General features: G+C 40.0%; 3 protein-coding genes across 5 annotated transcripts; all 3 read left to right on the plus strand.

The window, feature by feature from the left end:
- The first annotated feature begins 59 nt into the window (after positions 1 to 59).
- Positions 60 to 27235, plus strand: sf1 (splicing factor 1). Of its 2 annotated transcripts, XM_008285197.1 has the most exons (13): positions 60 to 71; positions 15422 to 15796; positions 16383 to 16514; positions 18248 to 18323; positions 21092 to 21244; positions 22372 to 22461; positions 22701 to 22884; positions 23600 to 23715; positions 23938 to 24045; positions 24148 to 24343; positions 24420 to 24642; positions 25134 to 25298; positions 25936 to 27235. In XM_008285197.1, the coding sequence occupies exons 2-13, from the start codon at positions 15538 to 15540 to the stop codon at positions 26265 to 26267; spliced, it is 2034 nt and encodes a 677-aa protein (XP_008283419.1). In that variant the 5' UTR covers positions 60 to 71; positions 15422 to 15537; the 3' UTR covers positions 26268 to 27235. The 2 variants fall into 2 exon arrangements, with proteins under 2 accessions (XP_008283419.1, XP_008283418.1); XM_008285196.1 differs by lacking the exon at positions 60 to 71 and having other exon boundaries at positions 15400 to 15796.
- LOC103359712 (RNA-binding protein 4.1-like) lies at positions 1607 to 6750 on the plus strand. Of its 2 annotated transcripts, none has more exons than XM_008285200.1 (4): positions 1607 to 1703; positions 3729 to 4158; positions 4479 to 5233; positions 5450 to 6750. In XM_008285200.1, the coding sequence occupies exons 2-3, from the start codon at positions 3747 to 3749 to the stop codon at positions 5216 to 5218; spliced, it is 1152 nt and encodes a 383-aa protein (XP_008283422.1). In that variant the 5' UTR covers positions 1607 to 1703; positions 3729 to 3746; the 3' UTR covers positions 5219 to 5233; positions 5450 to 6750. The 2 variants fall into 2 exon arrangements, with proteins under 2 accessions (XP_008283422.1, XP_008283423.1); XM_008285201.1 differs by lacking the exon at positions 1607 to 1703 and adding an exon at positions 2336 to 2357.
- On the plus strand, positions 7563 to 13338 carry LOC103359711 (RNA-binding protein 4.1-like). The gene is made up of 3 exons (XM_008285199.1): positions 7563 to 7661; positions 8787 to 9210; positions 10004 to 13338. Exons 2-3 carry the CDS (start codon positions 8805 to 8807, stop codon positions 10864 to 10866), a joined length of 1269 nt encoding a protein of 422 aa, XP_008283421.1. The 5' UTR covers positions 7563 to 7661; positions 8787 to 8804; the 3' UTR covers positions 10867 to 13338.
- Positions 27236 to 27915: the final 680 nt, after the last annotated feature.

Genomic DNA, 27915 nt, shown 5'->3' on the forward strand with positions numbered 1-27915 from the left:
GGCGTTTTTTTAAAGAAGGGTTTCCTAGTCAAGTAGATTTTTTTGTTTGCTTTTGAAATTAACTTTGTATTGTCTTTCTCTGTTACTCATTAAAAACACAAAAAGAGATCAACTTAAAGATAAAGCAAAGATAAAGTTGTTGTTTTTTTCAGTCTAATAACTAAGACAGAAATGTTGAATATCATGTTGTTACAAACAGTGTTCTGTTTTGTCACTAATTGAACATCTTAGTTGATTTGAAAGTGTATTTGTTGATTGAATTTCAAGTAGAGTGTCCACTGCAGTAGGCAGCCATTAAAACTTCAATGAAAATCACATTTGCAATAATTACTTCAAACCAATGGGGAACAATTTCTCAATCCTTCTCTGTATGGCTGTATATCATTGTTATGAAGATAAGATAAGATGAAGACAATACTTTATTGGTCCCTTTACAGAAAAAATACTTTTACAGTTACATCCTGTCCAAGAAACATAAAAAGACAATGACCAATAACAGGGGGAGACAGGAGGGAGAACCACTGGGTCAGCCAGCATGAGCAGCTCCACTTATCATTAGACAGGAAAAGGAAAAACAAGGGAAATTTTATTAATATTTGTTACTGTGAAATATAGTATCACAAAGCTGAAATGGCAGATGGTAGCGTAAATGTGCCTGCCACTTCTGGATTATTGTACAAAAAATAAACGGGTCCAAAAAAACGATCTCTGATTAACTGTAAGTGTACAGAATACTAGATAGCATCAAGGTTTAATCCATTTAATCCATTGGGCAGTGCGCACAATAGACAAATGTAAGTAATAAACTGAAGAGGTTTCAATGTGATATTTATTAATAAAATGGATGGAATTTTACAAAATTCTTTTTTTTTCTACTCAGCCAGCTAACTACCAAAACTTTTCTGTTTTATTCTTATCTAGAGTCTGAAGTTTTTTTTATTTTATTTTATTTTTTACAAAGCGGTCTGTTAATCCTTTACAGTCTGGTCTATGGAACATTTTATTCCTAAAACCATTAAGTTCTTTTTTTTTTGTGGGTTTATGGAGTGCTAAAATGAGACATCAAATCACCTCAGTAAAAGCGTTGACTTTTATATGTCTACAAAAAAAAAAAAAAAGAAGGAGGAGGAGACGAAAAATTTGTTAAAAAGAGGTTTACTTAATCTAATATGATTAATTCAGATTTCAGTTCTAGGGGTTGTTAAAATTTGAGGATTTTTAATGCATCATTTGCATATGTTTAACATAATATTTAGGGAAAACTTGTAATATAAAAAGTAAACAACTATGGAAGTGTTTACCCCATTCAGGAGTAGTATTTTGCTCTAAATTGTATTTTAAATGTCAATGTGATTTGTCTGCTACAGTGAATAGCTTCCTCCTTGAAATACTAGATATTGTATATTGTTTTGGGTTTATAAGTAGAAAATAGCCCATATTAAGCCACTTATAGTCATATAATTTACCTGCAGCCACATCCCAATCTGAGAGCGCAGTAAACCTCAATTTCTTAAAACAATTAAACTTACATTTCGACGTGATATAACTTTCTTTAAGATACATGACAAGTACTGAGTGCATGACAGTGTATACTTCCACTCAGCTGGTGGCGGTAATGAAGCGGGTTGACGAAGTAGAAGAAGCCATTGCAGCATCGCCATTTCACTTTTCATTCATTGATATCGGGGCCTACGTTGCTTTAGGTGAGTTGTGGATTAAGACATGAGGCCAAAGTATACTTTAGGGGGTTGGTGATGGATAACTGTCTTTGTAACGTTGATAGAGATGCTCTGCGGAAGGACATGGGCTGAAATAACGAGGCCAACGGCTGCGTGAAGTGGCTAGCATTTTAGCTTCCTGAACTCATACGCCTTCATGAACCAAACATTAGAACGCCATTACAATTGGTTGTCGACGCATTAGGAAGTTCTGTGCACTGAACATTATCGACTAATTTTGACTATAACGAGCAAGCTGTTCAGCCCGTAGCGTTTGACTTGTTATGGTGTAAGTAATGTAACATACGCAGGTTAGCCAGCTTTAAGCTAACGTTGGGCTTATGTTTACATTGTTTACACTAGCAAACGTCAGAAAGTTGTTGATGTCAAATAAACGTGTTTCAAAACTTGAGTTAAGTTTAAAGATGTAGCATGCTATAGTCGTGTAGTATGTGGAATTGGTGAGCTAGCCGACAGCGTAATTCTTCTGTTTAATTCCAAATAGGCCTAACGCCGTTAGCCGATAGCTGTGTCACATAGGCCCCTCGTACAGGAGAGAGGCGCGCGTGACGCGGGACGAAGCTCGTTTCACCCACATTTGACCCGTTCGCACGCACCCAAGTCTACCAGATTGAGGAGGTCTGTCCATCTTATTTGGTCTCTAAATTTAGTAGACGTTTATAAAGCTAGTTCTGTTGAATGGTACGACTGCACATATAGGTTCAAACCACTCCACCCTCTAGTATACGTCTAACACATCAAACAGCTGAGTTTTAATTCAACTGTATAATAGAACTGCAACCACTAATGGAATCGTTTTCAATTACTAACTTTATCGGCAACTATTTTGCTAATTGATGTGAATGATCTGAATACTTTTTATATTCCAGGCTCTTATATTTGAATATGTGCCTTCTTTATTCCACTTCGACGCTAAACTGAATATCTCAATTTGAGGATGTTATCTTGGGCTTTGGAAAACGTTAACCAGCATTTTTCATAATTTTCTTAGATTTTGAAGGCCGAAAAACTAATCGATTTATTATTATTTTTTTAAAAATCGACAAAACAAAAATAATCGTTAGCTGCGGCCCTACTATACAGTTAAGTGTGCATATGACACTTATATTTGCTTATTGGATTAGGGTTAGTCTCCCTAGTGTTTTAATGACACATATCATGTCTATACAAGCACCTCTTTAGATAAAGAAGTCTCACGGACTTCTTTATCTAAAATGTATACAGTTTAATAAAACAACCTTGCAACTAATTCCACCTCTTTAAATGTTACAATGTCAGTTGTTTTTTTTTTAACCTATCTTAGAGACATTTGTAATTATTTTTCTGTTTAACTCAGGGTTTTTAATTTAAATTTTGCGTCTGTTCATTGATGTGTGGGATGAACAAAATCAAATAAAAAGCATTCCTACTGACTAGGACTGAACATATCGATTGTAAGTTGGGATGACAATTTGACAATGCAGTTAGCAAATCATGAAGTGTGCAACTTAGATTATTCGTTATGCTACACATCTGACCTGGGGTTAAAACTGTTAATAGTTTTAAAAATAAATGCTATCCTCCTTGTATGACAGTCATGCTTTTGATGGTATCTCATGTGGTTGGTCTCATCACATTTTAAATCTGATGCACAGTGAACATTGAGCCTAAACTTTAAAAACTTTACAGCTGAAAGCACATCAAATTTCAATATTTGTCAAAAAAGTCACATAGATATTTTCCCTACCTTGTTTAACCCTACCAATTACCATACAATTGAGTCTATATATCACATTAAGCCAAAACTGATAATATAACCTTGCTAAATAGGATATGTTTTAGGAATGTTATATTAGACTGTATTTGTAAAGGGGCAACTGAGTATATTCAATTACTATTCTTCATTTTTCAATGACAGACAGTAGGGATAACAGTCACATCATTGTTAAAATAAAAATACTGGTTGTGGTTATACAGTGGCAATTGACATATTTTTCCCAAATCTTCTAGGATACACAAAACGTCATCATGGTGAAAATTTTTATTGGCAACCTTGCCTCCAATACCACACCTGAGGAGCTGCGCGAACTCTTCGAGAAGTACGGCAAAGTCACAGAATGTGACATTGTGAAAAACTATGGTTTTGTACATATGAGCAACATGACTGAAGCAGAGCAGGCCATTCAAGGCCTCCATCAGCACCAGTTGCATGACTGGCGCATGAATGTGGAGTTGAGCAAAGGGAGGCCTCGGTCCACCACTAAACTGCACGTCAGCAATCTTGGTGAAGGCGTTACCAGTGATGTTTTGCGGTCCAAGTTTGAAGAGTTTGGCCCAGTGGTGGAATGTGACATAGTGAAGGACTACGCCTTTGTTCACATGGAGCGAATTGACGATGCCATGGATGCCATCAGTAAGCTGGACAACACAGCCTTCAAAGGTGAACTCTTGTGCAGGATAGAGCTACTTGTGTTTACTGTCTATAGATATAAATTTGGATTCTGTTCTGTCACTGAAGGGCAGTGGATAACCTTTATCTTGTTTCCTAGTTGGACTGAAAGTAATCACGTATAAAAATGTCTTGTAAAACCAGTGGCCATGTAACTTGTGAATAGGCACTGCACTGACAAAAAAATGACCTGCACCTGCCACTGCAGAATTGTTTTGCTTCGTTCAGCCACTGTCGGTCAAATACTTTTATCGTGTTTTGTAGTCATTGTGACCTCATGGTCTTATGTGTGTCTTCTCTCTCCTTACAAGGCAAGCTGATGAGCGTACAACTGTCCACCAGTCGGCTTCGCACTGCGCCAGGAATGGGAGATCATACTGGCTGTTTTGTCTGCGGGAAACATGGCCACTGGTCGAAAGACTGTCCAGTTGGTCGGAATGTTAGCCAGGGTGATGGCACAAGAGGTGGCAGCAGCAGGGCCCCTCCGCCTGGTCTCCCTGGTTATGGCAGGGGTAGCTACGGCATGGCCTCACCTCCAGGAGCTGATTATATGGATGGCTCTGCATATAGTAGAGCAAGTTACGTAGGTGGGTTGCCACCTCCCCCCCGTAGGCTTAGCAGCTATGGCTCAGAGATGGGAGATCAGTATGCCAGCAGAGCAGCAGGCACCTATGCTGACAGGTCATCAACTTATGATCGTGACCATCTCTATAACAGTGTTGACTATTATGAGAAGTACAGAGCTCGCCCTTTCGGCTCAAGCTACTTCGAGGATCGTCGTATGTCCTATCCCCCTCCTCCTCCACCTCCGCCTACCTCGCTCTCAAAGCTCCCATCCAGTATAGAGCCATATGACCGCCGGTCACTGCTTCCACCTTCATCAGCTGCCACATACTATGCACAAGAACACAGTCCAAATAGACGAGTACCGGTCTCCTCAACAGGCTATACCTATGAGCAAACACAAGTGTCACCAGTATCGGCCTCCAGGAGCTCCTATGCTGTTTCACAACCCAAGGATCATTATGCACCACGCTATGCGCCTTACTAAAGCCATGGTGCCCAGGTGAGCAACATCGTCAACAAATATGTCAATTTATTGGAACATTTTCCTATATAATCTCACTGAGCATTGAGATGTCAAAATCCATTTCAACTTGGATTTTTACTTATTTATTTATGGATGTATGTGAGTTACATACTGAATCCTTTAAAGCTGTACTGCGGATAATGAGGTGTTTAACCCTGTTTCTGAAAAGCAAATACTTTGCTCTTTTTCTAGGTATGTTTGTGAACAGCAGGACTTTTCCTTTGCTGCCATTTCGTCAAGCTACACGATTCCATCAGTCTGTGTGATGTGCGGCAAAGAATATGAGAAGCAGAAATTCAAAAGAAACTTATTCAATTGTGTCATCATCTTCCAGGCACTTAAGAGGCCTGCAAATGAATCATCCTTTTAGTCATGTTTACATACCCTGTTATCGAAAAGGATGATTTGCACAAGGCACTGTTCAAAATGTATGATGTATAAAACAATGATTTTTTTCACTTGCTCTGCAGGTTTTCAATTCAGTTTTTAGTTTCAAGTCATGTCTTTTTTTATTTTTTTCATCTGTTCATCACTTGAAGAAAACTCTGTTAATTGTTTGGCTTCTGTCTATATAATTTAGGTGTGTTCTTGTTTCATGAGTATATGAACGCTTACCTTATTTTTGAGCGAGAAGAGGGTTAGGATGGATTGCTTGTAGTGCTGAAGAATCCTTTGTTGCTCCTCTAAAACTGACACGAGTCACTAACATGGATGTGGATAAAGAAATGTTTGACTATAACGTTTGTGAAACATTAGCGTCATTGACATCCAACAGTAGACTGCAGGAATTCAGGACTCTTAAGGTATGTTTTAACCTGGCTAAAACCAGACATTTCTCCCTTTGTACACAAACAAGTGAACCACACAGTAGGCTGTCGAGTGGGAATGAAAACCTGCAGACCTTTCCTTCTGTAGCATGTGATTCACACTAAAGAAGACAGTAGAGAAATAATCCATATCCAGGCAACTAACCTGGCCGAGCATTTAGGTAGTTTACAAACAAACTATGTCAAACATTCCAACGTCTTAATTTGTGTTAAAATGTGTCCCCGGAATATATAATTCTTTTTATAACGAAGTGTCTGATGATCTGAAGTCAATATTCAAATAAAAGTGTTGTTGGGTGGCATTAAAAAAAGAATGTTAGCTGACATACATTGTGCAGATAAGTATCTCAACTGTTTTCTTCCTGCTGACACTGTTGCTGACTTTGCCTGTAGCTGATAACAGAAAATAGCTGATTTCTTTCATTTTACTCTTGGGTGTTTATTGTATTCATATAATGCAAAATAAGCAGCTACAGAAATGTGAGGTGGGACTCAGGGTTTGGGCTGTAAAAGTTGTGAGGCACTTGTGTTTCGTTGAAGGTGCCTTTGTTTTGCATATACAGGTGGAGTTGAAGTTTATATTTTTCATACTAGCTGAAAAACCAGCATACATTCAAAATCTGAAATGATTATGATTTTTAATAAAAACCAAATTTATTTTGGTGAGGCTTTCTTCAATCCTTTGTGTGAAACCCCATTTGATCAAATCAAAGTAAAATCAAGTTGTCATTTTGCTGTACATACAATAGTAGATGGCATCAGACATGTTATATAATGCAGAGGGGACAATCAACTATTTGATGCTACTTCTCCAAGTTTATGTACATAGAAAGTGTGAATATCACCAGAGAAGATACTCAGTTTTAGGGCCACAATTTGTAGGTCAGTTATATAACAAGCCATTAAAACCTTGTTAAATGAGTTAACTGAAATAATGTCTTTTGAAAATAAATGCTTCCTGTAATGAAACGCACTTGTACCCCGAACTCCAAAGATCAAGAGCATAACATATCTGTTAAGCCTTAGTCATACATCCTAGATTTGCAGCCTGAAGAGAATTCAGATGGTATAGCAGACCTGTCACTTGCAGACCAGTGTTGCTTTGTTAACCCTGCAGTAAATAGTAATTGCAGACCATTTAACATATGTAGTTCAAATATGAGTTGTGATCGAAAATAAACAGCTACTTTACATGAGCACCTGTTTAAAGTCAGCATATTTAAGCAAGTATATAAAGAGATGGCACTTCCAGGTTTGAATAACTGCACGAGTACTAACACTGTAATACCAGTGTTTGTAAACATAACATGAGGATTACTTTTCCATTCAAAACTTTTGAATGGGAAAAAAATCCAAAAAAGATGCCTTATTTTATTCTATTTTGCTGCTTTCGTTGATGTTCTAGTATACCGTATGACCATCGTGTCTTAGCATTTGGCGCTGGTCCCTCCCATAAAATGCTAGCAGAGTTAGCTGCATGTCTGGTCACGAGCTAGGATAATAAAACGTCAGTCGGAATAACGCTAGTCGCCATTTCATCCTCCGAGGAGTCGAGACGTTGACTACAGCTTCAAGAGGTATGAATTCCAATACCCCAAAATAGGCATTAGCTACAAGCATCTTTGTTACCAGAATTACCAAATGCCCCGCAATTACCAATGTTACCTGTTACAAAAATGGTTGCTGTAAAATGTAGGCCTATTGATTCGCGAAGCTAACGTACAAGCGCTAGGCGTGCCATAGCCAAAAGGCGCTGAGAAGCAGATTACATAACTTCGTTACCGACTAAAAGACTACACAATGATATATATATTGCAGCTCTTGCGCTACAGTTTTGATAAACAAGACTATTTTTTCGTTAGCTCTGTAGCTAGCAATCATAGCTGCCCAGCTCGCTGCGTGTTCGATGAATGGAGAGAATATCACGCGAGCGACTGGGTCCGCGACATTTGTGTCTTTTTTGTTAAAACAAAACAAAACAAACAAACAAAAAAACAACCCACAATCCTTTGGAATGTTTAGCCTTTTCGGTTCTCCTCAAGAAAATCACATCGTTATTATGTGTTACTGACACTGGCTACATATTAACAATTCATTGTCTGTGCTGTGTTTTGCACGAGGGTGAAGATGGTTGTACTTAAGTGAAGTTAGGAATCCACTCATCACTATCGTCTCCAATTGTAGAATTTCTTGATGCGTCTTTCGCTGTTGTCATGAAGCTACTTTTAAACCAGCATGCTAACAAAACTTTATTCTTTTTTTTCAATTTATACTCCTCTTACAGTCAAAGAAATGTATGCGAGGACGCAGAGCGCCCCATAGCGGCAGAGTTACAACTTTAACTTAAAAAAATTACTTTGATAAATGAACAAACCACTGATTTTCAGTTACATTTTCTTTCTTTTTTTTTGTTTTTCACCAATATCCCCACATCATTTGTTCTATTGTAGTATTGGAGTGACATTTGTAATGCAGATGGTTATGACATTACAGCATGAGCTGGAGACTTGTGAGGGTCCTATCCACTGGTTATCATTTAGTGATGGTTTTAATTATTTCAATTGTGCAGGAAAGCCTTGTGATTGTACATCAGCACTCAAGTTTAAAAAGTATAAGAAAATCGAAATATGAATTTAGGTTAAACCACCTTAATTGATCCAACAGAATTGTAATGCCACTTATCTTGATTTCTTTTCCCTCAGTGACGTGGAAGCTCCACAATGGTGAAAATATTCATTGGGAACTTGTCGCCAGACACTACATCAGATGAACTTCGTTCTCTGTTTTCCCAATATGGCAAGATTGCAGAATGCTCTATTGTCAAGAACTTTGGCTTTGTACACATGGATGACAAAGCGGAGGCAGAAGAAGCCATCCGCAACCTTCACCATTATGAGCTGAATGGCCAGCCTATGAATGTTGAATTGAGTCGTGGCAAGTCAAGAGGATCTACCAAACTACATGTTGGAAATATCGCCTGTACCAATCAGGAGCTGAGGGCCAAGTTTGAAGAGTTTGGCACTGTGCTGGAGTGTGACATAGTAAAAAACTATGCATTTGTTCATATGGAGCGAATGGAGGATGCCATGGAGGCCATTAATCAGTTAGACAACACGGCTTTTAAAGGTGAACTCTCGGGCTGGGCTTGATGGGGAGTTTAAGTTAGATTAAAGTTTTGGTATCAACAATATTCAATTCTGTTCTTCTGAATTGACGGGTAAGTTATGGATGCAGCACAGGTGAGTAAAAAGAGAAAGAGCAAGGGATAATAGTAAGCTACAACCAGAAAGGCAGCATTCTTTTAAAGCTGGTATCCGTAATGTCATTGGTAATATCCGTCTGTATGATGGAAACGATCAGGTTTTTAATCCATGTATGGGTCATTTTGCATCGGAAGTAATAAATAATAAGATAACTCTGTATGTCACAAACCAAACTTAGGTGAGTAGGCCCAGTAAGGGCTGGATTTATTTGAAAACAAATGTGCATGCGGTCATGTTCAGAAATCATTTGGTTTTTGCACACAGCTATGTCAACATGCATTTGTCCATGTGATCTAAAATTTTTGGCAGCACGGGTGAGGTCCACGCGAACCCTCGGTACATGGGCAAATAATGAAATTTAACCTACAGTAACAATATAAATTGCGTTACTTTAAGCCCCTGCAAGCGGTAAAGATGTGTAGAAAGTTACGGATTTCAGCTTTAATACCCGTATTTTCATACATCAAATCATGTGACTTTCCCCACGGGGAGGAATAAGGTATCTTTTTATAAACTATGTCTCTTTGCTCTAGTACAGTGCAGCTTTATAACAGACTGATGGATTACGAGACTTGACACTACATGTCATGCAGGAAATGTTAAACATATTAGAATAAGTCTAGGCATAAGTCCTTAATGAGTCTTTTCTTTTTAAGGCAAACTGATGAGCGTGAAGCTTTCGACTAGCCGCCTGCGTACTGCGCCGGGAATGGGAGACCGATCGGGTTGTTATCGTTGCGGGCAGGAAGGCCACTGGTCCAAAGAATGCCCTCTAGACCAAAATGGCTACCACAGAAACGGCTCAGAGCCAAAGTCTGATGGATATGATGCCTCGAGATTTGGCGGGCGTGGTCGCAGCAGGGGTTATCATCCGGACTTCAGTGGCGATCCCGATTATGGTGGCAGCTATGCTCCTGTACATGGTTTTTCCCGGGGTTCTGGTCACAGCAGCAGCAGCATGGCAGGGTACAGAAGAGGTGCAGGCTATGAGAGCGCAATGAGATATGGGCCACACCCAGGTTATGGCATAAGTGCTGTTGCTGATCATAGCATGGCTCGGATGTATGGCAGCGAGGCGGCATACAGGGGCAACGGCTCACTCTATGGCGCGGTACCAGCCTACCCGATGCGACGGTCGCCTTATGAGGAAAGGGATCCGTATGGGGTCGTGGACTACTACGAGAAGTACAGGGCCAATTCGTATGGAGGCAGTTATTTCGAGGAACGTCGCGGTGTCCCCTTGCCTGCTCCATCAACATCCTCTTCCACAGCTATAATGAGAGAACGTCTGCCCCCCTCTAGCCTCGACCCATACGAGTGCCCTCCCCTCCCTCCTCCACCAGCCCCAGTCACCTCATACTACGCACGTGACCGGAGTCCGATTCGGAGAGTCGCTACCGAGGCAGATGGATATGCATATGAGCGTTCGCGCCTTTCCCCAGTGACCGCCCTTCCAAGAAGTTCTACCTATGACCATCCGCGGGATCCCGGCGCTGAGCGGGCACGATATACATACTAATCTTTGTTCCTTACAGCCAGGTGTCAGCTGACTCACATTTTGAAGGTAGGATAGCCTAAGTGCCATTGGAACCATTGAAGTTTAAACTTTAAGCAGTATGTCAATTTTCAAGTCAGCCCTCTGTGTATGTGAGGTGTGTGGGTGGGTAGTAGGAATAAGGTTATAATAAATTTTTGCCCATAGTAGTCAATGAGTAGATTTCAGTGTGAATGGTTGAATGCATTTACATTATGCTATGCTCTCATTCCAGGTTATACTTCACCATACAGTACAACTAATGACTCGGTTACAGTTAGGGAAATTACTATTTGACCCCCTGCATATTTCATGATTTTGGCCACATACAAAAAGAAGCGGCCTATAATTTAAAAAAAAAATTTAACTGTAAGAGACGGAATAACAACAAAAAATTCCAGAAAACACGTATAACAGTCATAAATTAATTTCTAGCTGATCAAAGTAAATAAGTATTTGATCCCCAGCAAAACATGACCTAGTACTTGGTGGAGTCACCCTTGTTGGCAAGCACAGACGTCAGATGTTTCTTGTCGTTGGTCACCAGGTTTGCACACATCTCATGAGGTATTTTAGACCACTCCTCTTTGCAGATTCTCTCCAGTTCCTTAAGACTTTCGGTCTAAAGATTGGCAAGGCCACTCCATGAATTTAATGTGCTTCTTCTTGAGCCACTTCTTTGTTGCCTTGTCCATGTGCTTTGGGTCGTCATCTTGCTGGAAGATCCACCTACAACCCATTTTGAAGTGCTCTGGTTGAGGCAAGGAGGTTTCTTACCCAAGATTTCTCGATACATCGACCCATTCATTGTTCCTTCGATGCGGTGCAGTTGTCATGTACCCTTGACAGAGAAATAGCCCCAAAGCATAATGGTTCCACCTCTGTGCTTGACTCTGTGGATGGTGTTCTTAGGGTCATAGTCAGCATTCTTCTCTCTCTAAACACAGTAAATCAAATGGATGTTGGTCTTGTCTGACATAATCACATTCTCCCAAGCGCCCTGAGTATTGTACAAAGGTTCAGTGGCAAACTTCAAGTGGACATGCACATGTGCCCCCTTGAGCATGGGGACCTTGTGGGCACTGCCAAATTTCATATGCAGTGTGTTACCAATGGTTTTCTTGTTGACTGTAGTCACAGTTGACTTGAGATCATTGACAAGTTCCTCAAGTTAAATTCTGGAATTATCCTTGACATTTTTGATGATCATAAATGCTGCATGAGGTGAGATCTTGCATGGAGCTCCACACCGAGGCTATTGAATGTTGTTTGGTGTTTCTTCCATCTGTGAATGACAGACAGTTGTCACCCTCTCACCAACTAGTTTGTCGAGGATCTTGTTCAGGATCTTCCAGCTATGTGAGGCTCTACAATCTTGTCTCTTATGTCTTTGGATAGCTCTTTGGTCTTGTTGATGGTGATGCAGTTGAAGATGCGAAGTGTGATTCTTTGGACAGATTTATTTCAGACATGTACACGTAACCAGTTCAGATGATTTATTTCGAAAGCAAAATAGGCTAATATGCGTGCCTCTTGGCCACATAATCAATCTGTGGGAGCCACAGTCTTTGCTGGTAGAAAGGGGATGAAATATTTGCTTCCCTTGATCAACTGGAAATTACTTTTTAACTGCTATATTTTTTTTCTGGATAATTTGTTAATATTCTGTCTCTTACAGTTAAAATGAACCTACTATTAAAGTTATAGTCCACTTCTTTTTTTGTATGTGGCCAAAATCATAAAATATTCAGGAGATCAGATACTTTTACTCCCTTCACTGTAACCATCTTTCATTGTGCTATTTACATGTTGTGCTATTGGTGCAGTTCTGAGATGACTTAGCCAGTGTGTAAGTGCAGGTACTGGGTTTGTCTACGACCTGGTTCCATTCATCCATTCATGATACTGTAAAAAAAAAAAAAAAGAAAAGAAAAAAAACCCTGAATCTTTGGTCTTCTGATAGGAGATATATGTTCATATACCCTTTGAACACTTTAAAATTAAATTAGTGCATGGTGCATGTTTTAAAGGTGAGTCTTGCGTTAACTTGAATTGTATTCAGCAACATCTAATATGTTACTATGTGCATTTTAGTGTATTTGTGTTAGTGAAAGTTCACATTGTTAGTGCATATGTGAAGCAACGGCAAAACAGTTGTGAATACTATATGCTTTTTCACCTACTTGTACCAAATATGGACCTGTGTAGACTTCAAAATGGTTACAGTTTTGGATTTAGGTTAAACTTTTTTATAATGCTGCATTGTAATCTTGCTTTTTTGTTTTGTTGTTAGTAGGTGCATTACTTAAATTACATTTAATTTCATTGCTGTTATAAATATGAGGCTACATATTTTCAACATCTTGTAATATCATAATTAAATGTCCTCAATTGCTTATTCTGTCCCCCTTGATTTCTCACTGTTAGATTAAAATTAAAGTCTGTCTAAAGTTTGAAGACTGACTTGTGTGGTTTGTCCTGAGTCTTCTGGTACCCTAAAGAGTGGTATAAACATTGGCATTCACAACAAAGTGCACCAGTTACTCAAAGCAGAAGGTGGAGAACCACTTCATTTGCTGATACATATGAAAAAGTTGTGCATTAATGCAATTTATATTGCTGACAGGATATTGCAATAAAAAATAGAGTGACATGCACTACATCAAATTGGTACTCTTGTTATCCATATAGCATGTACTGTTTACTTTCCTTAATAAAGTTTTATTCTATTCTATTCCTTAAAGTCAGAAGTTTTCATATACCTATGCATTCAGACTATTAGGGAAAGCCCAGATGATAATGTCATAGCGTTGGAAGCTTTTGATAGGTTAATTGAAAACATTTGAGTTCAACAGAGGCACACCTCAAACACACTACTGCCTTTTGTGACAACATGGGAAAATCTAAAGAAATCAGCAAAGTTATCAGGAAGAGAACTGTGGACCTCCACTAGTCTGGTTCTTCCTTGGGTACAGTTTCCTGAAGGTTCCACACCTGTTCAAACAATTATGCGCAAGCATAAACACCATGGGAATGTCCAGCCATCATACCGCTCAGGAAGGAGGCGGATTCTGTGTTCCAGAGATGAACATGTTTTGGTGAGAAATTTGCGTATCATCCCCTCAACAAAAGCAAAGACCTTGTGAAGATGCTGCTGAAGCTGGTAAGAGAGTATCATTATCCACAGTGAAACAAGTCCTGTACTGACATGGGCTGAAAGGCTACTCGGAGAGGAAGAAGCCATAACTCCAAATGCAACATAAAAAAGCCAGATTATAGTTTGCAAATACCCACAGGGACAAAGACCTTAATTTTTGAAGACATGTCCTTTGGTCTGATGAAACTAAAATGTAACTGTTTGGCCATAATGACTATTGTTCCATTTGGAGGAAGGAGGGGGATGCTTGCAAGTCTGAGAACACCATCCCACCCAAATAGTGCTTCCACCCAAAATTTAAAAATTACTTCTTACAATAAACTTGGTTGCTAAGAATTGCATTTGGAAATTGTTTAATTAACATACTTATGTCATTATTAGGTAAAATACCAATAGCCTCATATGCTGTGGCCTTTGTAGTCATTAGATCTCAAACAGGATGGTTTGAAAGGCTGTAAAGAGGCAATACACACAGACGACTTCAGAGGCATATATATATATATTTATTTTATACAAGAACATTTTTTTAAAAAAAAGCAACAACTCTGAGACTCCCATCGCTGATCTCACAACCTCCTGAGAGAGACACACAGAGATAGATATTAACATGCCAGTAGATAGAGCATTGATGCAGAGGAAAACATAAAAAATATTAACATAATAAAACTGTAAAACAATGTGTAACAAACAAGCATTCACACTGAAGGTTATTGTTGCATAATATAGTTGGCAGATAGTTATTATTTTTAACATGTTTTTTTCATCTGATGAAGTTTTAATTAATATGCTGGCTATAATTATTATCATCATCTGGAGCTGAGCTGCAAAAATCACGCTATGACTCAATTATACAAATATGCAAATAAGCTAAGAGTTGGTTTTTGCAGCAGCTATCATTCGCCAAAACGTGAGCGGTTGCAGTGTTTAATGACAAGTTCAAAAATAATTTGTTCATAGTTTGGTAGGTTAATAACAGCTTTGCTGCACAAATGAATACATTAGAAATGTTTATAACGTTAAACAAAGCAGACACACAGATGGGACCGATTACTCTATAGTCCCCCCTCGTCAGGGGCAACTACAGTAAAAAACGATTCACAACTGCTCACGTTGTGACTGTCGTCCACCATGACAAGCAATGCTGTTACTTCCTTTGGGACGCCACGGGTCCTAGAAATGCGGCCCGAAACGTGCGGCGTACAAAGTGCACCCTCCGGGTCTGCGCACGAACCGTATTCAATTGATAGTCATGTTAACCAATAATTGCTCAGAATGAAAACAACGGGAGGGGCTTGGCTCAGCCAATAAGCATGCTTTACACTGCAGCGGCTCTTCCAAGGATCAACCTTTGTGATTTTCTGTTGGGCGCCATTTTGATTGAAGTGTGGAGAGACAAGAACTGCGGGTAATACTTTGTTAGACATTTTCTTAGCTTACGCAAATTTCTACCTAAGCTAACTGACGATTAAGAGAGACTTCGGCGTTTTAGTACATAGAATATGGCCACGGGAGCAAATGCAACTCCTTTAGGGAAGTTGCACCCCAGTATTGGTGCAAAACGAGGATTTGACGCCGGGCCTGGTTCGGGGAACGGATTGATGCCTACACCAGGGCCGCCTGGATCCTTTCCTTCTCTGCAAGGATTCCAGCCTTCCATGCAAACCCCGTCTTTTCCTCCGTCACATCAGTTCAATCCAGCGTCAAGTTTTTCGACACAGGCTCAACAGCCTGCCGCGGGAGCCGGGCTCGCCAAACCTGGTAAGTTAACCAAACGTCCGCTGGCGATGCTAGCACTGCAGGCGACATGAGTTAACGTTAGCCAAACAGCGCTAATGTCGCTAATGGGTCAAAGCCTTGGCCTTGCACGAAATGGAGACTAGATTTGCCAGCGTTAGTTAGCAAACGAATGTTTGTGTCTGTTAAAGCATTAGCTGAGACTTTCCTATTCCAGTGTCAGAATTTGCAGACAGAACTAATGTTTAAGTGGTTTTAAAAGTCGTAAAATATCGAATTACCATTGAAATAAGCACATAGCGTTGGCTTGCTGCCTCGTGTTATGTTGTTTATTAACAACGTAATGTCAAACTATTTTCTATGTAATCAATGTCAAAGCCATAGCTGGTCGCTATTCCTGAATAGTGAGTACGTCTACCACATGAGCGTGTCATTTAAAAAAGAAATTAATTTGCCACAAGTTCCTTGTTACATTCAGTTGAGCTTCTAGTGGTTGTAGGTGGTTCGTTCACTCTAGAAAGGCACGGAGCGGCGCTTTAATTGACGTTTAACTTGTAACGTAAGGCATCACAGCTACAGCCGACTTAATACATTTCGTTTTTCTGCGTAGATTTCGGTCAGAAGAAGCAAAGGAAGAAGAGCCGTTGGAGCAGCGAGACGCCTGATCAGAAGACGGTCATACCAGGCATGCCCACTGTCATCCCCCCTGGCCTGACCCGAGATCAAGAGAGAGCATATATAGGTAAATGCTACTTTTTTTTTTCATTAGTGAAGTTTGCCATGTAATTTATAAATGCAACTTCTTTTCTAATATGTCTCATCAATTACTTTTGTTTGAAGTTGTAGTTTTCTTACATGTTGCATACCTATATTAATTAATGACCTGTTCGCTGAATTCCCAACAGTTAGAGCTATCTAAAGGCACCTACAAGAAGCATTACTAACTAAAGACTCTTTATTACATTTCCACTGTGTTTACTGTAACATGTATTTCACAAAATGGGAAATGTCTAATTTTGCTCCAACTGTTGAGACAAAGCAATCATTTCTGATGATCAATGAGTATAATTTGTTGATGTAAAGTATTAAGTACGTTGACTTTCTTCAGTGGAGGCTAAGTGATTTTGCTGTACTCTGTAATCTTACGGTTTGCATACCATTGGGCACCCATTAGCAAGAGGGGTTTGAGATAGATGATTAAACACCACTGCTTGCTGATATCTGTATTGAGCTGCAGGTCACTGCTCACGTCTTGCTTGATCCCCTACACATCATCAGTATTGTTCCTGTGCATGGAGGCGTTACTCATAATGTCCTAACATTGCTAAAGTGTGCTCTGTTTATATTGGTTTAAAGTGTGAGCAATGCTGCTTCAATGGCAAATTAATCCCACATATTTATGTAACTTATGACTGTGATTGTGCTCATAGTTTGGCCTGTTCTAAAAAAGAATGATCACATAAAACAAGTCATTTTAAGCACAAATGCCTTCCAGCAGCAGTGTAGCACCAACATACTGCCTTCACAGGCCCTCCACGGGTGTTCTGAAGCAGATGAGTCCTTCTGTCAATAACTAACATCATTATTGATGTTGTCCACTCATTGGTAATGGTTGTTCTTCCTTGGTATGTAAGCATTCATTTGTGCCCACCCTCTGTTGTCACACTTATCGTTTCCTTTGCTCATTCAGTAGATCCCCGATAACAATACAAGGGAAGTGTTTTGAGATGAAATTGCTGTGAACTACAAGTCACAGGCCCTGTATTCTAACCCAGTATAATTATTTCAATGCCCAGTGAATTTCTGTGTTCGGGGGGAGAAATTTCATTACAAATTTCATAATGTGCATGGGATGACTGATTGAGTTATTTTTTTTATTACCTTCTAAATGTAAGAATTATTCCTGTCACTGCAGTCTCTCAGTGTTAGATCTGTGGAGTGCAAAAAGTGACTGATCACCTGTTTTGTTGTTAAAACTTGCAAAACAAATAGACCAATCAGTGATTTTTAGACCCAATGTGTCCTTAAAATGCCAAAGCCTTTAAAGACCATACACTCTAGTCAGTGAAGCTCTGTCTTCATGGAAGAAAACCTCAGCACGGGTTTGAAGTATTAATGGTATGGCAGGCATTTTTAGGAATCATGGTCTCTTCATTTACTGACATGTTGCCATGTTTAATCATTGTCTGAATGAAGTTTAGTCTTGATAATGCTAATGTAAATGACCTTTAGAACATATTCATACTGGGGTAATGTGTGCCTCTCGTCCTCAAAATGAGTAAGTGGTTTCATGCTTTAGATGCTTATGAGATGTTTATTTGATCTCCTTTTTATTTAACAGACTCACCATTTGTCTTTACCTCAGTAATGTTTGAGACAGTGCTCTAATGTGCAGAGCGTTGTCTCTCTGATGTTGTTGTGGTAACCACATTTCTCTCCATCCTTGTTTTTCTTTCCTAACCTGAATTCTTCCAGTCCAACTGCAGATTGAAGACCTGACTCGTAAACTGCGTACAGGAGACCTGGGAATCCCTGTTAACCCTGAGGACAGGTCGGAAAAAGATTAAACCCACGAACAGTAACACTTTCTCTACCTTCTTGACTTTTTGGAAGACATATGTTCATTATCAGTATATATGTGGTTGTTAGCCAAAATCTCAGATTGCACAGTAGTAGTAGCTGGAAGATGTAGAATCTAGTTAGCTACCCCCTAAGTGAAGGAAAGTGTTGTTTAGACTGTTAGTTTTTCACATTGCCAAAGTGATCTACATCAATTTATATATTTAGTTCCCAGACTGCTCATCATTCTATCACCAAAAAATGTACGTAACTGTACAGTTACTGGTAGCTTCAGCAGTTTATATATTTCTGCTTAGACAGTAATAGTAATTTTTTAAAGTAATTTTTCTATATTAATTGATTTTGTGACTTTAGGATAAATATGTTACAGATTGTTCAAATTTAGTACATGGTGAAAATAATTTTAAACTGCACAGTGGAGCACAAACATTTTTACCTCATTGCTTTGGTTTCAGTATCATTTTAGACTATCTGTATTGCAACAGCTTAAAAAAATCCATATATGTATGTTTTTACCCAAGATCATGTAACAGTGTTTTACAAGAAATAGAATTTAAATTATTTTAGCCTGTTTCAAACAATTGAATTGAAACTTACAGTTGTAAGTGATAGCAAACAGACACAGTTAATAATAAAAGTTACTTTATGACTGTCCAAACAGTAGCTTGACCAAAACCACATAATTCCACTTTCTGTCTTTTTTTCTGAGCTTTCACTTAAACATCATGGTTTTCTAATGTGAGGAAGGAGTTTGCTCAGAGCTTATGGACTACCATTAAAAGAGAAATATTGTTTGTGTTTCTGTCAAACAGATGCTTCCCTATTTATCAGATCTGTGTTTCATTACGACATAGTTAAACACAGTGTTTCAATCTTGGGTAAAAAAAAAATCATTTAATTTCAATGAAAATCGTTTTATAATAGCTAGTGTCCAAAGTAGAAGGTAGCAGGGGTTTGAATGCTTATATATATACCTGTATACAGGCCAGTGTAAGTTGAGTTTAAATGGATGTTAGCCATGATAATTTTGCAATTCACTGTCAGAACCAAGAAAACATTCTTTAATATTTTCATCATTTTTATTGGATTATTTTTTTAATTTTACTTGATCATCGAGTTGGTCATTCAGATTTAGCCTCCTAGTATTTATGCATCATGGTCTCACCCATTGCTTGCTTTGTGTCTGATCTAGAGTGTTGTGTGACTATATGAATATATATACAGTGTGATTCATAATGTATGAAGACTTTCTTCTGAAACAGGTTTGGGTCAGTATACTTATGTAAATGATTTTTGACATTGATTACTTAACATCTTTTTAGCTTTGAAGTAGTAGTAGTTCCATCTAATGTTTTTTTTTTTTTTTTTTTGAGAAAGATAGTTAATGATAAAAAATTCATACCCATCAATTGATACTGCCTTACCTGACTTTTTTTACGTAATGATTATTCTATAATTTTTTGCCAGTGATGATTAAGCTCATGGCGTGAAGCCTACTGAAAAACATACAAGTGATTAATAGGCTTTGTGTTAGACCTAACAAATGATTTGTCGCTGGTCATCTCTGGTTTTCCCGTAATGTGGCTTTAAACATTTTCATCCAGGGGGAAGGGGGGCGTTCTCTGGTTTTCCCTCTGGACTCTTGAGGTCTGGAAGGAAACTGCCAAAACTGTATGGGTTCTGGAAAAGCATCGGCCAACTTGTATCATAGTTTCCATAAGGATCTGTTCCCGCAGGAAGGGGCTCGCTCTCAAGAGTGTGTGAAGTTGACCTTTGCTAGCTAGAGTCCCTGTCGCCTGTACACTGTATAGTTTGTCATCATAATCAGACATTTCCACAGCAACCAAAAAGTTGATTGCAGAGCTGCAGCATTCTTATAAGTCACTCCCCAATCTAATGTGACAGAACCAACTTGGGGGGGGTGTTCCAGGTTGTCACCGTTGGAAGGTTGAAGCATAAATGGAAAAACACATATATTTTTTTTTCTCACTCTTCACATCACATGGACACAAATGTGGCTCTCTTGATGGGAGAGCATAGGAAAAGGTGGATATCTAATCTTAATTCCTTTTCTCTAACCCAAATTACCCCACGTCAACCTAACCCTTTTTCAAGCACAGAGCCTTCTTAAGCAACACAGGTTTTCAGCGTCCAAGGGGAGGTACGGACCTCTTCCGCCACGTCAGCACCAAGCAACTCTCAAAGCCAGCGTTTCTGCTTAGGATTGCGAATTTTGCTTTGGTTTCTTTTCTTACCTCCAACTTTCCTTTCTTGTAGGCCAACAATCCTGTATGCAGGTTTAGTTATGGCCATGTATTTGTTTTTGGGGTTTTTCTTTGTGGTTGATGCCCCTCCAGTGTATTGGGTAAATTACCACGATACAGCTTTGGTTGCCCCATTTTACCCTAAATTGTATGAAAGAATGGACTCTAGCCTTTGAAATGTCAGTGCAGAGTTCCTACATACTTTTCTTTCCTTTTTGAGTTTGCTCTTGCACTGGCCATGAGTCAGAATCAGTCTAAGAATTCTCATAGTAAATCTAAATTTCCAAAACAATTTTTACCATTTAACATTGTTTCTAAGACATGTCGGTACCCATTAATTCAAAATTCCTACTGAAGATGTTAATTTTAAAGGTCTTAGTTAGCTGTAGGGAGCCTGTGTGATTGTTAATGGCATAGTTCCAATATTACGAGGGTATCAATGATGTCTGTTTTGTCTTTTGTCTACTGTTCTCAGGTCTCCCTCTCCAGAGCCTATCTACAACAGCGAGGGCAAGAGGTTAAACACCCGCGAGTATCGCACACGAAAGAAAATCGAGGAGGAGCGTCACTCGCTTATCACTGAAATGGTCGGACTCAATCCCGACTTCAAGCCTCCAGCAGATTATAAGTATGGGTTTTTCCCCCCCATCTACAATGTATTCAGTGTGATGGGAAGTTTCCACTGTTCCATATCCACTCTGTATGTCAGCTCTTTAGACTAAAGTAAGGCCATGTGCACTGCAGCAGATGATACTAAATACACGTTAGGGATAAATTATTAATTGATTTTTAATCAAAATTGCCATGTGAAAATATGCAATTTGCAAATAGCAAAGGCTGTGTTTTAGGATGTACGTTATACACTGTATCTGACAGTGTCAGAGGCTTTTGTCAGTGGTTTACAAATGAATACCTTCCTCCTTGTCTTAAATGCACACTTTTGATTGTTTTATCTGGTTGTGGTTCTTCACATTTTGAATTTATTAAACAGTGGATCCAGAACTGACGCTTGACTTTTAAAAATATTTTGCAAATTAGATTGCAAAATGTGACCAAAAAAATCCCAGTTTGACGTTTTTCCCACATCGTTGTAGAAGCTTTCAGAACGCATTGACAGTCTTGTCAGGTATGAGAAGTTAAGCAGACATAATGTCTTATCACAACAAGAATGACAGTAGCTGCCATTTTTTGATCATTTGTATTGAGCATGACAACTAAAACACATTTGTTGAATGGACAAGGATGTGTTGGTGTTTTGGTCCTGTTTAGTAATTTGGAACAGAAGGCCATTCAGAGGGAGCTGTAGTCAAGTAATTAGAAAGCAAAAGGTGGAGTGCAAGACTTATCAGCCTGGCAAAAACACTGAGCCAAACAATGACAGGAATAAATCATACCAGATAGGGATAAAAATCACATTGTAGCAAATAATGAAGTGGAAAAACATGAAAGAAATTGATAATGAAATCGGCATTCCTTGCTTTACCCACCACGTGGTACAATTTTGACAGTCGACCCAGCTATAGTGTTCTGATAACAAAAGAAGCCAATTTGAAAAACTGGAAATGCAAACAAGGCCTCTGCAAAGTTCACTTTATGGGAGTTTCTGGTTCAGGTTGTTAAATTTGTGTAGTAAAGAATGTCTAGTGGCTGTTGAGCAAAATGACGGTCTAACGATGAATCATCAGGAAATTTTTGACAATCTGAAAGCAGCCCATTTCTCCTTGCAAATGCTTTTCTTGTGTCTGTTTCCTACAGGCCTCCAGCCACCAGAGTCAACGACAAAGTTATGATTCCACAAGATGAATACCCCGAAATCAACTTTGTTGGCTTGTTAATTGGGCCACGGTCAGTTGGATTCAACTTTATTGTCATGTTATTGGTTTTATATTAATATTTTTTTAAATTTCTGTTTATTTTACATTCTTCAATGGAATAGAGGAAATCTTTTTTTTATTCCCAAGGGGCAATTAGGTTTGCAAGCAGTAGTTGATAGTCATCACACATCCTCATAAAAGCAAGTAAGTTAACAGTCAGTACATTTCTCATGTATTCTTTCTTTTTTTGTGGGGGTGGGTTTTTACCAGAGGTAATACCCTGAAGAACATTGAAAAGGAGTGCTGTGCCAAGATCATGATCCGAGGAAAAGGTTCTGTAAAGGAGGGGAAGGTCGGCCGAAAAGATGGACAGATGTTGCCAGGGGAAGATGAGCCTCTGCATGCCCTGGTTACTGCCAACACAATGGAGAATGTCAAGAAAGCTGTGGAGCAGGTTAGATTACCTTATCTGTTCTGATGATCAGACTCCTTTGGGTTCCACTTTTCCTTAGCTGTGTAATGATTTGAAGACTTTAACTATCAGTTTATTTCTAAATGTATTCAGTGCACTTTTTTTTGGTGTACATCAGGGGTTCTTACATTTTTGACCTTAGGGATCAACTTTTCATATTAAAGTGATCTTGGTCTTAGTTTGATTTCTATTCAATAAATAAATCAAATCCACTTGCAATTAACAAGCTAAAACCTTGTCAAATAAATTAAATTATACAATGTTATCCCCTTTTCCACTAAGAAGAACCAAGTGCTAGTTGGTTGCTGGTGCCAGTGCCAGTACTTAGGTGCTTCAAATCTCGCACCTCCTGAGAACCTGTTTTTTCATTGGCAAGGAGCCAAGTTGGAGCCACACCATTGTGTCACCCGCTTTCCCATGAGCGTCGGATGTTTGTTCTCGAGATGCTGCTTAAGTTAGGACGTCTTCAGAGATTTGTTTGGACAGCTTCAAGCCGCATTCCACACACTGCGCTCTGCCTTAGTGCCTCCATTCACAAAGCTGTACTTGATAATGTCTGGATTGTATTTCCAAACAAATTTAGCCTTTTAAAAAAACTAACAGTTTGTCGTGGCCTTCTAGGTGATGCTGGCGGCCCCAGCCTATGGTTAAGAATCTGTGGTGTACATTATATTAATGTTGAGAGTTGTGCCCACAGATTCGCAACATCCTGAAGCAAGGCATTGAAACACCTGAGGACCAGAATGACCTACGAAAGATGCAGCTGAGAGAGCTGGCCAGACTCAATGGCACACTGAGGGAAGATGACAACAGGTCTGTCTGACAATGCTTTAAGCACACATCAGTGTAGGAAGATCATCAATGATTTGTTGTCACAGTTAATTGGAATCTTTGATGCTTCCACATATTTAGACATTCTCCACAGTGAAAAGGGGTAAAGAGGTAAAGGGAAGGAATTACATCTTCTGGTAGACTCAATTTAATGTACAGAGCCACTGAAGCACCGCTGAAGACAGAATGTGTTTGTCTCTGTAGGATTCTTCGTCCCTGGCAGAACTCTGAGCCTCGTAGCATCACCAACACCACACTCTGTACCAAATGTGGTGGAGCAGGGCATATATCTTCTGACTGCAAGTATACCAGGTAATGATGGGTAGATGGGTCACACAGTTCAAGCTGAAAGCCAAATTTTATTATGTATGTTATAAATCTTATAACAATGTTTCTTGTTTTTGCCCTCTGAAGCACATTTGCTGCCCACAGAGCAACAGGTGGCGAGCCCCCTCAGTCAGCCCAGGACAAGGCTCGTATGGACAAGGAGTATTTATCCCTCATGGCAGAGCTGGGGGAGGCCCCAGTCCCCACATCTGGTGGAGGACACTCGAGTAGTCAGGGAGGAGTGCCCCGGGCCTCTGGCCCCAACAATACCCAACCACCACCGGTTTGTATTTTTGACACACACATCTTTCCAAACTCTTATTGATGTAGAGAAGTGACTGACTGTTTGTGTGCAACAGAACCGGCCTCCCTGGATGAGCTCAGGCCCAACCGAAAACAGAAACTTCCATGGCATGCATGGAGGGCCTGGTGGCCATGGAGGACCCCATAACTTTCCTCCCCCCATGCCCAACATGGGAGCACCACCTATGCCCCCCAATCCTAATGGTCTGCCTCCGCCTTGGATGCAGCCCCCACCTCCTCCCATGGGCCAAGGACCTGGACCTCACGGACACCCAATGGGTAAGAGCTGAATATCACAGGTTTTGGGAGTTGGGACTCATCTGTGCTAGGCTGAGACTCAACAACCCCAGCATGATAATGACCTTGATCCAAAGGTGTAGGCTCTCAGGCATGACAAGAAGGATTACTACTCCAGAATTTATACCTATACATATTACATGTTATCAGACAAAAATATCTTGTAGTCTGAACCCAGCATGAGAGAGCTGACAGATATGGGAAACTCCTACACAGTTTGTTTTTTATTATTTTACTGGGATGCCACCAACCCTTGAAGTCCTGGAAAAATTAAAAATTTAGCCACATAGAACAGCTGCCATCTATTGAGAACTGTTTGTTGAACAAGCTCCTTGTAAATTCATCATACATTTTATTTTATTTTTGTCATTTTTGGTAATATACATGTGGACAAAGAGGAACAAACTTTAACACCAGAGCTTGCCAGTCAAAGAAAAAATGAAGGAAAAAAAACTTGACCTTTTTTTTTGTAGGTCTGCTACCACCTCCAATGGGTATGATGCCGCCCCCACCTCCTCCCCCCAGCAGCCAGCCGCCTCCTCCCCCTTCTGGTCCCCTGCCACCATGGCAACAGCAGGCTCCACCTCCCCCTCCTACCAGCAGTATGGCAACAAGCACACCACTGCCCTGGCAACAGAGTAAGGCCTTACATAAGCTTCATCCAAAACCATCCAGTCTTTCACTACTCACAATGCACACAGTTCTGTGAGGACTAGATTATGTTAATGGGTAAAGCTATTTCTGGACATTACTTACTTTTTACATTGCATTATGGGATACCGTGCCCACTACACAGGGTGTATTCTAACAACTTGACAAAGTGGTACTGTCTACTACATAGCAACATTTTTGCTGTGTATAAAGTAAGGTTTGGGCTCTGAAAACTTGACCCAAATACGAAACAGCATTATGGTCAAAAGGCAATATGAATTTTATTTGAGGTTTATGTAATTAAGCGCAGCTTAATCAGCACAAAAGTTAATGTATGATTGGTGAAGGATTCTCTTACACCTGGTAACTGCATATCCTCGCTTTTGTGTTTTGTGCTTATGAATATGATGATGAAAGTCGCTACATGTTGAGAAATGAAGTTTCTCGACTTTGGAGTGGATCATTCATATTTATTTCTGGTCGTGTTGATGATCTGATTGACAGACATTTTGAAATCACATGGACCGTCAGTACTGTCACTGTATAGCTTTATGAATGATGCTAGCCACTTGTTGATGATCATAGCAAAGAGTTAATCTTCAGCTTTGTCACACCCCCCTTTAGATACCACCACCACGTCCAGTCCTGGCACAGGCACCCTACCTCCATGGCAGCAGCCCCAGCAGTCTGCAGCATCTGGAGCTCAGCCTCCACCACCCATGGGTACACCGTCCATGGTGCCGCCTCCCCCAGGAGTTCAGCCCCCATTGCCCCCAGGCGCGCCGCCACCTCCTCCACCACCACCTCCAGGCTCAACTGGCATGATGTATGCCCCACCACCGCCCCCACCACCCATGGACCCTTCTAACTTTGTCACCATGATGGGAATGGGGGTACCAGGAATGCCCCCCTTTGGCATGCCTCCTGCACCCCCTCCTCCTCCACCCCAGAATTAACCCCAACACAATGAATGATCATCCTTACACAAAGTTTCCACCCTGCGGCACACTGTACACCACGTACCCAGTAGATGGATGATATGTACAGAGCGTCTGTGTACCCACAGAAAACAAACATAACCAGTGCTTTATTTTTTATTGATCCTTGATATTGTGAAGACATCTGTGACACAATGAAAGGCTGTAAGTTGAGTACGTTGTGTAACTTCATTTGTTCTTTTCCCTGTTTTTAAAAGTTTGTATTATCACAAAGCTCCTTGTGTGCTAACAAACACTGTTGCTCTCGGGCATGTGTTCAGCAGTGCTACCATAGTTTCTGTCATGTTACTTATATACCAAATACCACTTGAACAGTAAGCCCTAAGTTTAATATTGTGTTCAATAGTATCATCATTTGAACCTGAACGCTTAACTTTCATTGGATTTAATATATTGAAGTTCAGCTTGCATGATCCATTTAAACCACCTTATTCTGTTTCAAGTGACAAATTTATATTCCTGTCCTGTTCCCTGTCTTGGCTTTGAGTTGAATAAGATGAATATTTTTGTAATAACAAGATGTGAAGTGTATCTTAGTCCTGTAAAACCTTTGTAGTACTGTCTGAGATTGTTTTCCAGAAATTCCTAGGGTTTTTTTTTTTTTTTTGTTACTGGCCTGCATATGAGTTGTGACAATGAATTTGAAAAGGGGGGATTAGTGCTGTGTCCTGCTAGCTTCTGGCCGCTTGCACTTCTTGACTGCTGAGAATATCATTATTTTCTGCATCTCTGCTATGATAAGACACTGTGTGCAGTGTTTGTGTTGCTTCTGCGAGGACAAAAAATAACCATTTTGTCCTAAAGTTATTAGAAAAGAAGAAGGTTAGTTTTACTCTGTTTCTTGAGTCAGTCTGTGTCATGGTGCGAGCCTGAATGAATAGCTGTTGAAATCTTGCTTGGTTTAGTATTAAACTGATCTGTTTCACCTTTTCGTCATTGAGTTTCTCCTTTCATGGTTGTAAAACTGTGTCAGAGAGCTTGCCAAGTCTTTTTATTCCCCAGCCAAGGCCTTGTTGGCTACCTCAATAATGTGTTACATAACATGGTTTTGTTAAGGTTGTCTACTGCCTCAAGTGCTCAAGAAAAATGTGGATTCACTAGTTTGTGTACAATTATTAGGATTTTCTGCTTCAGTACCTCAGTACACAGAAGAATTTAATATGGTCATTGAGGTGCCATCTGTTGCAGTGTGGCGCAGTTGGTTAGCACTGTTGCCTCGCAGCAAGAAGATTGCCGGTTCGCGTCCCGGTGGGGACACCGGAATCTTTCTGCGTGGAGTTTGCATGTTCTCCCCGTGCAGCGTGGGTTCTCTCTGGGTTCTCTGGCTTCCTCCCACACAATCCCAAAACATGTTGAGGTTAATTGGTGATTCTAAATTGTCCGTAGGTGTGAATGTGAGTGTGCTGGGTTGTCTGTCTCTAAGTGCCCTGCGATGGACTGGCGAGCTGTCCAGGGTGTCCCCTGCCTTCGCCGTAAGTTGGCTGGGATAGGCTCCAGCCCCCCCGCAACCCTAGTGAGGATTAAGCGGTGTATAGATAATGGATGGATTGAAGTGTCATCTGCTCCCTGACAGCATGCATTTGTCAGAAATGATCATTCTTCTAAT

The sequence above is a fragment of the Stegastes partitus genome, unplaced genomic scaffold, assembly GCF_000690725.1.
Source record: "Stegastes partitus isolate 25-593 unplaced genomic scaffold, Stegastes_partitus-1.0.2 Scaffold390, whole genome shotgun sequence".
Classification (NCBI taxonomy): domain Eukaryota; kingdom Metazoa; phylum Chordata; class Actinopteri; family Pomacentridae; genus Stegastes; species Stegastes partitus.